This window comes from Anarhichas minor, unplaced genomic scaffold (genome assembly GCF_050575085.1).
Source record: "Anarhichas minor isolate MPS153535 unplaced genomic scaffold, ASM5057508v1 ptg000040l, whole genome shotgun sequence".
Classification (NCBI taxonomy): Eukaryota; Metazoa; Chordata; class Actinopteri; order Perciformes; family Anarhichadidae; genus Anarhichas; species Anarhichas minor.
The window spans coordinates 10,760,883-10,774,746 of NW_027466486.1; the positions used below are offsets into that span (position 1 = coordinate 10,760,883).

At 42.6% G+C, this 13,864-nt stretch overlaps 1 protein-coding gene across 1 annotated transcript; it reads left to right on the forward strand.

The window, feature by feature from the left end:
- The first annotated feature begins 10,455 nt into the window (after window positions 1-10,455).
- Window positions 10,456-12,412, forward strand: cyp1c1 (cytochrome P450, family 1, subfamily C, polypeptide 1). Its single transcript, XM_076107985.1, has one exon. It carries the CDS (start codon window positions 10,835-10,837, stop codon window positions 12,410-12,412), a length of 1,578 nt encoding a protein of 525 aa, XP_075964100.1. The 5' UTR covers window positions 10,456-10,834.
- Window positions 12,413-13,864: the final 1,452 nt, after the last annotated feature.

A 13,864-nucleotide genomic window follows, 5' to 3' on the forward strand; every position in this document is an offset into this window, starting at 1 on the left:
TGTTGTGTTTGTTACTTTATTAAATGAGAATAACATGACCTCTTTATTTGGCCATGTCTGTATTTTTCACTAAATATGGGCTTCAGTCTTCACATCTGCCTCAAATGCAGCTTCTCCCTGAGGTCCCTATAACAAGACCAAAGCATGTCGAATGCGGTGGAAAAGGCATATCATCACATATGAAATGCAGGGCCAACATGGGTCTTCTTGCACATGTCTGTGAAATTGTTCCCAAACAATGACAGAACGCCACTCGCTCCATTTATGCCTGCAGGGTTTGTTTAAAACTCCAGAGAAAAAACAAAAAAACATGCCATGCTGATGCACTTTTTCGGGGTCTGTTCTGCAAATTAACAGGAATCTAAAAAGGACTTCTTCAAACGCTCCATTAAAACTTCTTGTTAACGAGAGCCCCCTTTAAAGGGGGCTAGAGGGGGGCGGGGGGGTGGTGTACATGTGTACAATTCACTTTTGCGAAAGGAATAAAATAATAAAAAAATAAAAAAATAATACCTGTGTAACAAAGAGATTCTGGGCGAAACAACCATGGGAGCCATTTTACACACTGCAAAACACAATTATACATGAACTAAGATCATATCTGGAAGATATCTAGAAGATTTGCCACAATTTTGGCCAAAAATCGACGAACTGTGCTCTTTGTATGATCTCTCATCACGAAGCACGGATCGCACATGGCGGATGAGCACATCTAGCAGGCTCGTGATTCGACCCGGAAACGAGCAGCGGCGTCGAAATTACTCTCTTTCAAACCGTTCAAAAGTTATGGGTATACATGCCAACATCAGCCACTGGTCACGAGAAAATAAATTGGGTAAAGAAACTTACGTTTTGACGGTTTTGGCGATGTAAAATGGATTTATTCCAACGGATTTCGACGCTCATGTGTCCTCCATCCTGTGCTGCATGACTGTGACTGGTATCAATGCGCGGGCGGAATGAATGGCAAAATGGCAGCCGATTCTGTGAGGTGGACCAATCCATGTAGAGAGGGGGGTTTGCCCTGCATTTTGCGATTTTTAGTCAGTAAAGAGAAACGGAGATTCTCAAACACCCCCGCATGGCTCCCGTTGGACTATCCCACATCTAAAATGGTCTCACACTTGTAAATCGGCCATCACAGGCCTTACCAGTGTCACATAGACACACATTATGAGCCATTTATTGTTATGAATGACAGATATGACACATCATAACTGCTCAAAATTATTCAAAATGGTATCAAACAGATTTATTAGGATTATTGAACACTCAGTGATAAGAAAAGTGAATATATAGTTAATATTTAGTTATATAGTATATAAAATTAGAATACGGCAATGCAACTGCTGCTTCCAAAAATGAGAATTTTGCATGCCTTTGCTTGGTTTATGCTGGCCTGCTTTACTCAATCAAAGTCAAATCAGTTTAGAGACTGTAAAACCTGTTGTGCTATGACTTTGGCTATGCCATTAACATTTTTAGGCCTTATTTCAAGTAATATTTTAGACACAAGTGCTTTTTTTCAGGCGAAACTGAAACTTTTTCAATTTGAGCTGTGCCATATGTGAAAATATGTTATTAACCAGTAACATATACACAATATTTACACATATCAGCACATCTTCCAAGTGTTACCTGTATTATACAATCAAAAAATTATTAAAATAGACCTTGTAGTTGCAGAAATACACTCTCTTTAGTATGGGTATGCAATTTTCGACCAGAGGCCTAAAAATAGGGCTCGTGTTAAAGAGGTTTTAATTAATGTACAACCAAAAGTGTGTTAGGACTACCATATCACACTACGTGATCGACAGTGGATACTCTTTGCCATATCAGTTTAGAAACTCTCTCCTCGAACAATGGCTATTAGTCTGCTCACAGCTATGTGTTTACATTCCCCCATAAAGGACTGTAGCACAGAAAAGAACACGCCTTATATAGACAAAATCCACTGAGTCTAGCATTTGAACTTGTCTCATACCTAAACAAAGTACATTGGTGAGATAATATCACTGCGAATGTCATTTGTTTTCTCCAGCATGAAACTCCTGAGACTCTCAGGCTGACAATACCAGCACATGAAAGGGAAGGTGCAATGATATACAAGCTTTTATCATGCTGGCAGGACCTGTTACACAAACAGCGTGAGTATTTATCAATGTGGATGACTGCTTGAATACATCCTTATGTCTACTTGCACTGTACACATGCATGAGTATGCATTGCCTGTACGTCTTGTTTCAGCCTAACAGCTGAACAGGTCAATGGTTCCAGGTTATTTCCACATGGGCGGGGCCACAGGGTGCGCTGCAGTCTGTCAGAGAGGGCGAGAGGGAGTCCAGTGCAGCTGGTACTCGAGAACATGCCAGAGTGAAATAAAGCCTGGAGACTGAGTGGTGATTTGTATGAAATGATGCTGTAGGATACATGATACAGAAATTGCATTTGGTAAGTAAATGCAGTTCTTGGCGTTGTCTTCTGTATCCCAGAGTTAATAGTCAGATGTCAGTCCTCATTTTTCGACAAAAACCAGACTTAATGACATAAAAAAATGTCTGGGATTAATTAGTTTCTTGTGATGTTGTTTTGGATTCTTAACACCATCAATACAAAACAAGGCAACAAAGGGCAGACAATTTCATCAAATAAATCATTTCAGAGCCACACTTTGCTGGCCTTTGCCTTTCTGCAGCTGTCTGATGCGGAGAAGTTCTGACCCCTGGGCCATCCGTCACCTGACGCCAAGTATGACAGCTCTCACTTTCGGAGAGCACCGGAGGGCAAGAGGCTGCTGGAAGTTGTGTCATCTCCAAGGATCACACTGTTACTGTTATAACGACAGCTTGCTCTGAGAGCTGTAATCACTCTCTCTGTATTCGTGGACAGAAGTATAAACACTTCAGCCGCTTGTTTGAGAAAACTCTGCTCCTCAAGCAGCAGCGAGGGCAGAAATGTCTGCAGCTCATAGAAGAGAGTCAGTCTCCTCAGTAAGTGAGAACTGGAACTGAACTAATAAAGTTGAAAGCAGTTGTCAGTAGTCATGATTTAAAGTAATTCGAGTAAATTCCCTGTTCCTGGTAAAGACCGTTCCACAGTAATTGCTTCACAATTTACAATCCGAGATACGCAGGGCTGTTGTGTGCAGTTAGAGAAAATTGAATTAAGTTGATATTTCTGTCCTGCATATTGCAAAGCTATATATATATATACTGTATATGCACCAGTGAAACTACAGCAGGGCTCGTCCAGGGCCCAGGACAGTGAATGAACTCTGCCCTCTCCGTCTCCGTCCCGCTGCCGTGGACAATATACCATTGGCTCATCTGTAGAATTGGAGCAGTGAAGGGGGGGGGGGGTAACCCCGACCGCTCGCTGACCCCGCTTCATTTTCAGGATACTAAAATGCACCGAGCTGCTCAAGTGGAACATACGGAGGTGCAAAAGAGAGGAAATCACGGAACATTATCCCGCTGCAACCCGCTGGTAGTATCCATACTGCACGTAATGTTCAGTGTGTGCCTGTGGCTGCTCCTCGATCAGACCGGCTCAGCCTCCCCACCTGCAGGGATCCCAGCCTGGGACTGGCTGTCTCAAAGAGAGAGACAGACACAGAACAGCTCATAAATATGCAATCAGTAAAAAGTATGGAGAAGAAACAGGAACATCCTGTGTCATACCCAAAGAAAAAAAATTAACTAATTGTCAATCTGAGCAGATGCTCTACAGATGATTTCTGGGGTATCAAGAGACAAAATGCTTTCATGTTGAACCATTTCCAAGTTAAATGGAGAAGGAGAAGCACATTCAAAGTTACGTGTTGTACTGCAAGAGTAAACAAACCAACATTTCGCATGACAACATCTCAGCTTTCCTCGTTGAAATGAGAAAGCCAAGTGGTGCTCGTTCTCACTCAACAGGGCTCAGGAGTGCAATGACTTCATAACCATGACACAAGCTCTACCCTGAATAACCTGAGCAGTGCGTGTAGAGACAGACTTGCATTTGCACAGCATCTCGGTTTGCTCACTTGTAACGGACACAGCTCATTCATACGTGACCATGGGAACTGATTTTTCCAACAGACACGCAACAAATATGTTTTATAGTCCATGCAAAGGAGGATCTGCAAGAGACAATATCGAGTAAAAATTCATTTCACATATTATGGACAAGTTTAAAGTGACCTGCTACGACATTGCACAATTCAAACAGAGCTGGATGATTAATGAAGAAAGAAGTGAAAAAAAAGAAGTGTTGAGCAAGGTAGTGGCCGCTTCTCTGGAAAATCATTTTGAGCACTTTGTTCAAGTTTGGCCTTAAAACCTGTCAAACCTGTCCAGTGAGCCCGGGGGTCTCGAGCTTTCTGCTCTCTGTCAATAAAAACCTCTGTACATTTAGAGACAACTGTCCTTTCCTGTCTCGTTTAACATGATCTTTTGTTTGAAAAATGAACTGCATAATGGTAAGTTTATGAAATGCAATTCTGCCATGTGTCACACGAAGACTCAAGCCATTATCTCTGCACTTGAATATGTGAAGAATAGGGCAAGTGTCCACAATGATTCACTGGTTACGGTATCTACATTGATGTATAAACCCAATGAATCATAGAGACCGGAGTGTTGATCAAAGTTCATGTCCAACTCTTAATGGTATGCTTTCCATCTTCCCTACATTTCTCCACTGTAAAGAATACAAGGCATAACAGTAGTATATCAAAAGTTGTACTTCATGGTTGATGGGGGACAGATGTAATAATCTGACCTTTACAGAAAGGAGACCCCTGGGCCTATACATCAATTTAAACAGCATATAGGCTGAAACGTGGCCTTCACAAAAGGTTTAAATCCTAAATATAAAGTCAATAAGTATGAAAGAATCCACTAATATTAATAGATGAGGTCTCTACTCTTTATGCTCATAGAAACACTGTAATCATTTCCCGGCGGCATGGTGAGACCCCAACACCAAGGCTGCCATTTCAGTCACAAAGTTCTCTTGATCTAAAACTTTTTCCCCCCCTAAAAACAGAATATAAAGAAATTTGGATAAAAACAGCATGAAATACAGAATGTCATGAGACACAGCCCACCTCATTTTATAACGTTATGGATGACTGAGCTGAAAAACGCAGAGGAGAATGAAAGTTCACAGTAAATATTTGAGTGGCATGTCAAAAGAAAGTTTCAGAATAATATCCAGATTTCGCTTTACTCAAATGTCAGTCTAACATTGTCTCTCATGACAGATTACTGCATTGATTTAATGCTATTTGGATTGTAATTTAGCAATATTAATTTGTTTTTTTTGCTTTTTTTTTTATGTGTTTACAATAGTCATAATATTTCTACTGTGACAACTTATTTTACAGCATTAAACAAATAAGCTAATATAGTTCTTGGGACAGGAGGTGGGAAATGCGTAACGAACTGTGTACCGATTCTTCAGCCCGTCTTTGACGAGCTGAGTTGGGGTCATCTGGAAGCCATTTCTACTTGTGCTTTCTCCCTCGTCTCATTTTAATCTCTCAGTGCAGCCCCACACACACACACACACACACACACACACCCCTCCCCCTGCTGCCCCCGCTCCCTTGGGAAGCCGGAGTTCAGCGACCAAGCTCCGTGCACGCCACCCCGGGCATGGCACGCAAGCTCATCCCAGCTCTGCTCCCCTAGCACGCAAAAACCTTACGGGATTAGAAACAAACATTCCTATACTGTACATAATACATGTCTCCTGTCCTGGGTGCCACATTAAGTGAAGATCTGTCACGCAGCCTGCACACAGTGAAGAGGGAAAGTGTCCGGTACAAGAGGAGTGTGGTAAAAGAGAAAAACAGGCTATTATTCTAATAAATTAATATATTAATAATCAAAAACTTTGTCTGCAGTTACCTGCAAATTGACCTTAGTGAACTTTCTTATAATGTAACTGTTTTGTCACGTTATTACTAGTTTATCAACCCTGTGGTTTTGTTTTTATATTTATGGAGAAATTTGAAGTGTAATTTTAAACTGATCTGGGGTAAGTGCATGCAAGGACAACTTTCATTCCTCAGGATCTTTAAAGAAATGACATGCGAGCCACTTTGAAAGAACATTTCATACTAAAATGACTAAATGTCTGGAACGCTGAATGACAGAAGTGTGAAACATGTGTAGTGTGGGTGGTCGCTGGATTATATCAAACCCTTAACCTTGAATGTGTCGCTGCTTTATTCAACTACACCACATGAAAGTGCAGCATGTGTTGGAAAATATTGTGCTGTGGTTAAAAACCATGCTTTTGGGAAGGGTAGACCCTTTCATGGTTTAACCAAGAAACCTTAAATCATTCCAGGAAAACATTCTCCGAAAGTAGTGCTTTCCTCTTTTATGTGGGCTGTTTCATATCACATCTCTGCACAGCATGTCTAACTCAGCGGAGCAATCAGAGATAACCAGATTCCTTGGGATGGTATTTTCTTTCTTTTACTCCAAATCCAAATGAACACAGGACACTGGACCTGCTGCGATACTGTAATCCTCCCCATCTGACTTCAGGTTGTCTGGGCCTCTTTTCATTCCGAGTGGTGACATAGAGGTTTTGACAAGTGCACAAACAAGGAACTGAATTCTCAATTATTCAATCTTGTTTTGTGTGACTGGGGTTTGTAATGTGTGGTGAAATGTACACGTAACAAAATACATGCAGATTAGTCATAGTGTACAAGCTTTGTCATTTTTCTTCTTTTTTTTTTACAACGTTGAACATGGATTTGGAGCAAGATTCATTTGTTAAATATCTAAATATTCCACAGCAGTGCTTTGAGAATCAACGGTAAACCTGCATTAAGTGGATGTTTTTGAGCAGCACAAGTTGTATAAGACAACATTGGCATATTTTAGCAATATAGAGTTTCTATGGTGAACGTGTCAGCAAAGAGTTTCCTATTCACACATCCAGAACATACGGGACATTAGCATTGGGAGGCTTGTTTGTGGTCCCCTGATTTGTCTCCTTTTCACGTTTAACATAATCCACACCAGGTGAAACGATGGCCTCTAAGGCTTTAGAGCAGAACTCAACAGCGGAGTGTTTTGTGTGTGTGTGTAGAAAATACTGCTTATTTATACCACTTTAACCACCAGTCCATTTGGTATCACCCCACCGAAGTGAATTGTGCCTTTGCATGTCTTTTCTCAGGCTATTTACACAAAAACAACAATCATGTCAGTCAGTAACTATTTTTCCAAGTATCTCTCTTTCCTCGTATTGTAGTCTGGCAAGCGACTGCGTCCTCATTTCAAACATCACCATCTCTAACCAGCGATGTCCGGTGGTTACCTCCTGGCTGCCTGAGATGGCTTTGGCCCAGAGGATGTTTTTGTTGGTCTGTTTACTGGTTCGTCGGGTTGTTTTTGGCTGCGGCATTTTTCAGTCTTGGCTCACCTTTGTTCACTACAAGAAAAAAACATATTTTCTCAAGTTCCTGCGTTCTCTCTGCTCTTCCCTTTCCCAAGTCCCACCAGCTCCCCAACTGCCTTTTGGACCCCTGGCTTTCCTCTCGTCTACCCCCCCTCACCCTCCCTCTTCCTTCCTCCCTGTTGGTGCTGTGCGTGACAGTAGCTCACTGAGAAGTGGAAATGAGACTAGTAAACAATGATTAGCTCCAGAGCCGGGGCAGCCTGGTCTACCATTGGCCCTGTCTCCAAACAACGAGAGCCCACCCGCCAGCACATGGCATGCAGCAGCCTATAGACCCCACCCCCGCCCCTCTGAAAACTCCCCCCTCAGCCAGAGTCAACGCAGGGTCAGGGCAAACCTTTCACAGCCAGGTTACAAGGGGTAATCACAGGCAAACACAGCAGCCACACGCAAAACGCACACACGACACCCCAACCCCCCCCCTTCCGTTTCAAACCCGGGCCTCCAACCCTCCCACGCACGCACACACAAACCCTAACCCCCACTCCCCCACTCCCGTCAGCCAACCACCCCCTTCCTCAACCACAAACCTGGCTCTAATTAGCGTGATGGGGATGCAAGTGGCCACATGTGTTTGAGGAGCAGACTCAGGCGAGGAGGAGGTAGTGGTGGTGTTGGTGGAGGGGGGGGGGGTATAGGAATAAAGGAGGCGGGGCGATTGTGGCTAAGTGGATAGCAGGGCCGTCTTTCAATCAGAGGGTCGGCGGTTCGAACCCCGCCTCCGGCTCTGCTAGTCGCATGTCGATGTGTCCTTGAGCAAGACACTTAACCCTGAAATTGCTCCCGTAGTTGTGTCTACGGTGTAGAAATGTGATAGACTCTGAATTGTAAGTTGCTTTGGATAAAAGCGTCTGCTAAATGACTGTAATGTAATGTAATGAGAGAAGAAACAGTCATCCCCAGTGCAGGCAGTGTATTCGAAGACATTGCTATGTCTCTGGTTAACCGAGGAACCATTCTGGAGGCTTTGGTGCTCGGCCACACCGCATTTCTCAAGACAAACAGCTCTCAGGCAGAGCTCGGAACTTTCGACATCTGTAAAAGGCTGTTTAAGGACCATTATTGTGAAATAATGACACATAACACATAATGTAGTTACACTTAAGTTACTGTTATTGTGGCATTTCTGTTTGTTTTCACAATTTGAGTATGCTGTGCCTATAAAATCAGTTATTTATCAGATAGTTTTGTTTTTTTAATCAGCTATACGTTTGTGAGTGTGGTTGGATTGTGAAAGTGTAATTTAATACACAAACCTATTGTCGTATCTATTAAAGCACTGAAATGATTGCTTTGCAGATCCAGTCACTCAATCTCAGGGTTGTAAAAAATCCATGTCACAAATTAAACCTAATGGTGAATTATACAGACAGGACAGGGTTAATGTTCTATATGACTGAGATATGCGTGCTGCATATATAATGATACCTTATCCTGCCTCCTTTGTATTTATAATTTGTTTGTCATGATGGGTTCATAATGGACCCATAGCTCAGTGTCAATAATTGTTGTAAAATGCATTTAAAAAAAAGTCAATTAGATGTAATTTTCAACATTTGCCATCATCATCATCATCCTCCTCCTCCTCCTCCTCTCCTGCTGATAATAACTGACTGTGCTTTTGTGGCAGTGAAGTTTCTGTCCCTCTGACTAAGCACTTTGCTTCGGAGATATTTTAGTACCTTCGATTAATGTCATTACCTCCAAACATAAAACTTCACATCTCTCTGTCTGTCTGTCAGAACATTTAAGAACAATACTCTTTACTTAATATCATGGTGCAACAGTAAAAAGTAGGCTTCAGATTTCCTCTTTGTTTGAGCTCAGTGTAATGTGAGTTTTCCTTTTTTCTTTCTTAATTCCCCCATATTTCAGGGGAAAGTACTGGAGCTCCAAAGGAGAAGCACTGTGAAAGGGGGCACCAGCAGTTTGTTGTGGTATGATGTAACCTGGAGTGTCATACAAAACTTCAGTTCATGGGCTGGAAAAAAAAAAGTCTCAATATTTCATGGTTTGTCCACACTGAGTTTTGCGCTGGTTTAAGATTTCAGTGAAATGATTCTGCCACTGTCAGCTGCCGAAGTGAAAAATCTGGTTGAAATACAGAAGAATCAAATATATGACTGAAATATTTCCATAGGGGTCATTGAGATAATATTGATCTTGATGTTTATGTGATATTTTGAAATCCTCTTTTAAATCTGAGGTTTGATTTTTGTTGTTCTTGTGTATCAGCCTTTTCATTTAAATCACTGGTATCTTCCCTGTTGATTAAAACAAGTATTAATGAATGACGTTTTTTGTTTTGTTTCGCTATAAAGCTTCAAATAAAACGTTTACGTCCTGCTCACGTTGGGCTGTGTAGTGCGCAACTTTTCTCTCAACTTTTTTTTTCTGACAAACTAACTGAACCAGAAGAATTAGAGGTAAATACTAAAAAAAAATGACAACATTGGCATTTGAAATCGCTGAATTGATCGCGACAGACTAAACACATATTTAAGCGTATCATTAACGGCACGTTACTGCATATAGATTACATCTGGTTCAATCCTCAGAGGATGCTTCAGCATGCGTTTTAAGCAGATCAAAACACAGACGAATTAACTGAATAAGTATGTAATGTCACGTAACTTAAAATAGAATTACGCTTAAACAGATCTTGTACAACTTTAATTTTAAGCTCCGCAAAGAGTTGGACAAACCGTGTGCAACCAGGGAGCCAAAGTGCGCCCGCTGAGTCCTCCGCAGCTAGAGAATAAATCACGTTAGAAAGATACACTTTGAAACGCAAACTCTGCCAGTCCTCCAATTAGTAAAACAAATTGACTCGATGCGTTTCCTACTGAATCGATCACCAGTTGCTGACTCTTTTTTTTCCTCTGCAGCGGACAGCGGTGGTTCACGCTGCACGCTCACGGTGTCCCCTTGACGCTCTCTAGCGCGCGCCTCCAAAACGGCGAGCGACAAAACGGAGATGATACAGTGGGGTCTGCAGGGCTACCACAATGGGAGGAGTATGGAAGTTATCCTGAGCCCTGCCCACCAACAGCAAAACATATAAGAAGCTGGAGTGAAGCAAAAAGCAGGCACTTAAGCCTTACATCTTCATGAATAGACTGACTAAAGACAACAAAAAACTTCACCTTTACTCACTTCTTTCATCAGTTATTCTAGGTTCTCATCACTATGACCTCACTGGCTTTTGATTGAAATATCTTAACTATTTCTTTCTCATCTGATATGGATATTTTGATTAATTTCTTCTAAGCTTACAACTGAACACTCTTTGTTGAAAAGTGAATTTCTTTTTTCTTTTTTTTTTTTGTGTGTGTGTGTGTGCAGAAAATTTGACAAAATGGCACTGGACACAGAGTTTGGTGTGAAGGGCAGCAGCATCATCAGGGAATGGAGTGGACAGGTCCAGCCTGCTCTGGTCGCCTCCTTTGTTTTCCTCTTCTGTCTGGAAGCCTGTCTGTGGGTCAGAAACCTCAGGCTTAAGAGAAGACTCCCGGGACCCTTCGCCTGGCCGGTGGTGGGCAACGCCATGCAGCTGGGCCAGATGCCTCACATCACCTTCGCCAAGCTAGCCAAGAAATACGGCAACGTGTACCAGATACGGCTGGGCTGCAGCGACATCGTGGTTCTGAATGGAGACAGGGCGATACGGGAGGCTCTCATACAGCACAGCACTGAGTTTGCAGGCAGACCAAACTTTGTCTCTTTCCAGATGATCTCTGGCGGCAGGAGTATGACATTTACTAATTACAGCAAACAGTGGAAAGCGCACAGGAAAATAGCCCAGTCCAGCCTCAGAGCCTTTTCCTCTGCAAACAGTCAGACCAAAAAAGCGTTTGAGCAACACATCACAGCCGAGGCCATGGAGCTGGTGCATGTGTTTTTGCGCCACAGCACTGATGGACGGTATTTTGACCCTGCTCCTGAATTTACTGTAGCTGCTGCGAATATCATGTGCGCTCTCTGCTTTGGGAGGCGATACGGACATGAAGACCTGGAGTTCAGGACCATGTTGAAAAAGTTGGACAAGTTTGGGGAGACGGTTGGGGCAGGTAGCTTGGTAGATGTCATGCCCTGGCTCCAGTCCTTCCCCAACCCAGTTCGCAGTGTCTACGAAAACTTCAAAAACCTCAACGAGGAGTTTTTCGCCTTTGTGAAAGACAAAGTGGTGCAGCATAGAGAGTCCTTCAACCCTGATGTGACCCGGGACATGAGCGACGCCATCATCAACGCGATCGAGCACAGACAGGACAGCGGACTGACCAAAGAGTTTGTCGAAGCAACGGTCACAGATCTGATTGGAGCAGGTCAAGACACAATGTCAACTGTCATGCAGTGGATCGTGCTGCTCCTGGCCAAATACCCAGACATGCAAGCCCAACTGCATGAGCTCATAGACAAAGTAGTAGGCCAAGACAGACTGCCATCAATCGAGGACAGGAGCAGCCTGGCACACCTGGACGCCTTCATCTACGAGACCATGCGCTTCACCAGCTTCGTCCCCGTCACCATCCCCCACTCCACCACCTCAGACGTCACCATCGAGGGTCTCCACATCCCCAAAGACACGGTTGTCTTCATCAATCAGTGGTCCGTCAACCATGACCCCCTGAAGTGGAAGGACCCTCACATTTTTGACCCCGCACGCTTCCTTAATGAAAACGGGGCCCTCGATAAGGACATAACCAGCGGTGTGATGATTTTTTCAACGGGTAAAAGACGCTGCATCGGCAACCAGATCGCCATGGTCGAGGTGTTTTTATTCACAGCCGTCCTGCTGCACCAGTGCAGCTTTGAGGCTGACCCCTCTGAGCCCCTCACTCTTGACTGCTCGTATGGGCTCACGCTGAAGCCCCTCCGATTCTGTATCAGCGCCAAGCTCAGGGGAAAGCTGCTTGGCTTGGTTTCCCCAGCATGAACAGCGTGTCCCAATACTGTGACTCAAGGCCAGCAAACACTTTCCCACCAATGACGTTTAACAGTGAGTATCTCAATACCTGCACTGAATCCTACTGTTGTATCGTTTTCATATTTAATAATGATATTTAATGGTAACATGGTCTGTATTTGAATTATTGTTGGTGCAGGGCTGAGAATATGATGTCAAAGATGTGATATTAGCAACAGGTTGGATTCATGGTTGTGGAATCAGAGCGTAGGTATTCAATTTCTGCTTCACAAATGATTCTGTACTCGATCAGATTTTGTACATAACACGGAGTTGTGTGCTTGTATTACATCCACTATTGCGCATGTACATGTATGATGTGTTTGCAGGAAATAGCTACATTCCTTAAATGTCAATTTTAAACTACTATAACGGTGTATGAAATGCTCGTGAATGTTATAAAGTCACTTGATGACTTCTTGTTCTCCTTTGTAATATGTAAGAATATATTTAACCTATGCCACGTAAAGCAATAACAAAATATTTTTTTATATCTTCATATTTCAGATGTGACAATCAATGTAATGAAGTTTAATGTATTTCACTATCTACTGTACTTAAATCATATGAACACATTAAACAAAGAATGCCGATCAAAGTGGAGGAAATGGGCCGGCATGTTTGTGAAGCGAGGAAGTCTTTCATCATCACGGGACATCCATCCCAGCCTTCAGGATGAAGAAGAGACACGGCCATGAACCATGACCGCTTCACAAACGTTACGCACCCAGGGTTCAGGTTTACTGTATAAGCACAGCAGCTACCCCGATCCAAACACACAAGTCTCCCCAGTACAACAAAACCACATGTGCAGCAAATTTCGTTCACTTGTGAGGCATTCTCAAAAACATGTTTGTTTACAAAGTCACTTTCTCAAAGCTATACATGGATGTCACTGCACTCTCTTTAAGCCTCTGCATTCAGGAAACGATGTGTTTCTCTGCCTTGAATGTTTAAGCTTTCCTCATAGAGGATATTATGTTATCAATATGTTGCTTCGTGTGATGGAAAAGTGGAACAATAAGCTATACAGGAAAAATAATAAAAGTGAATTGTCAATGGTCAATGTGTCTGTTTAATTGTCACAAAATCTCACAATACACAAACCTGCTGAGCCAGGTGTACATGTCGAACTAGAACTACATGTTCAGTCTCAAAGCGTTTTTTTTTAGCTAGTGTTGGCACTGTCAGATATGTGCAACTACTGTTTAGATGTCAGTCATTAGTCATTGTTACAAAAATACAAATCTCTGGAATACCAAACTTGTGGCTGAACATCACTAAAACCAAAGCTGATGTTTTTTTTTTACTTCTTCCTTTTGTTGCACAAGCACCCACATAAGCAGATTTACATGGAAACCGAACTCTCTTTAAAACTATTTCGATGCAGCCACAACTCTGCAGCTACATTATCTTGGTGAC

What these genes read in the sequence shown, in the direction of transcription:
- cyp1c1 (XM_076107985.1), top strand. Translation starts at nt 10,835, where the DNA reads ATGGCACTGGACACAGAGTTTGGTGTGAAGGGCAGCAGCATCATCAGG.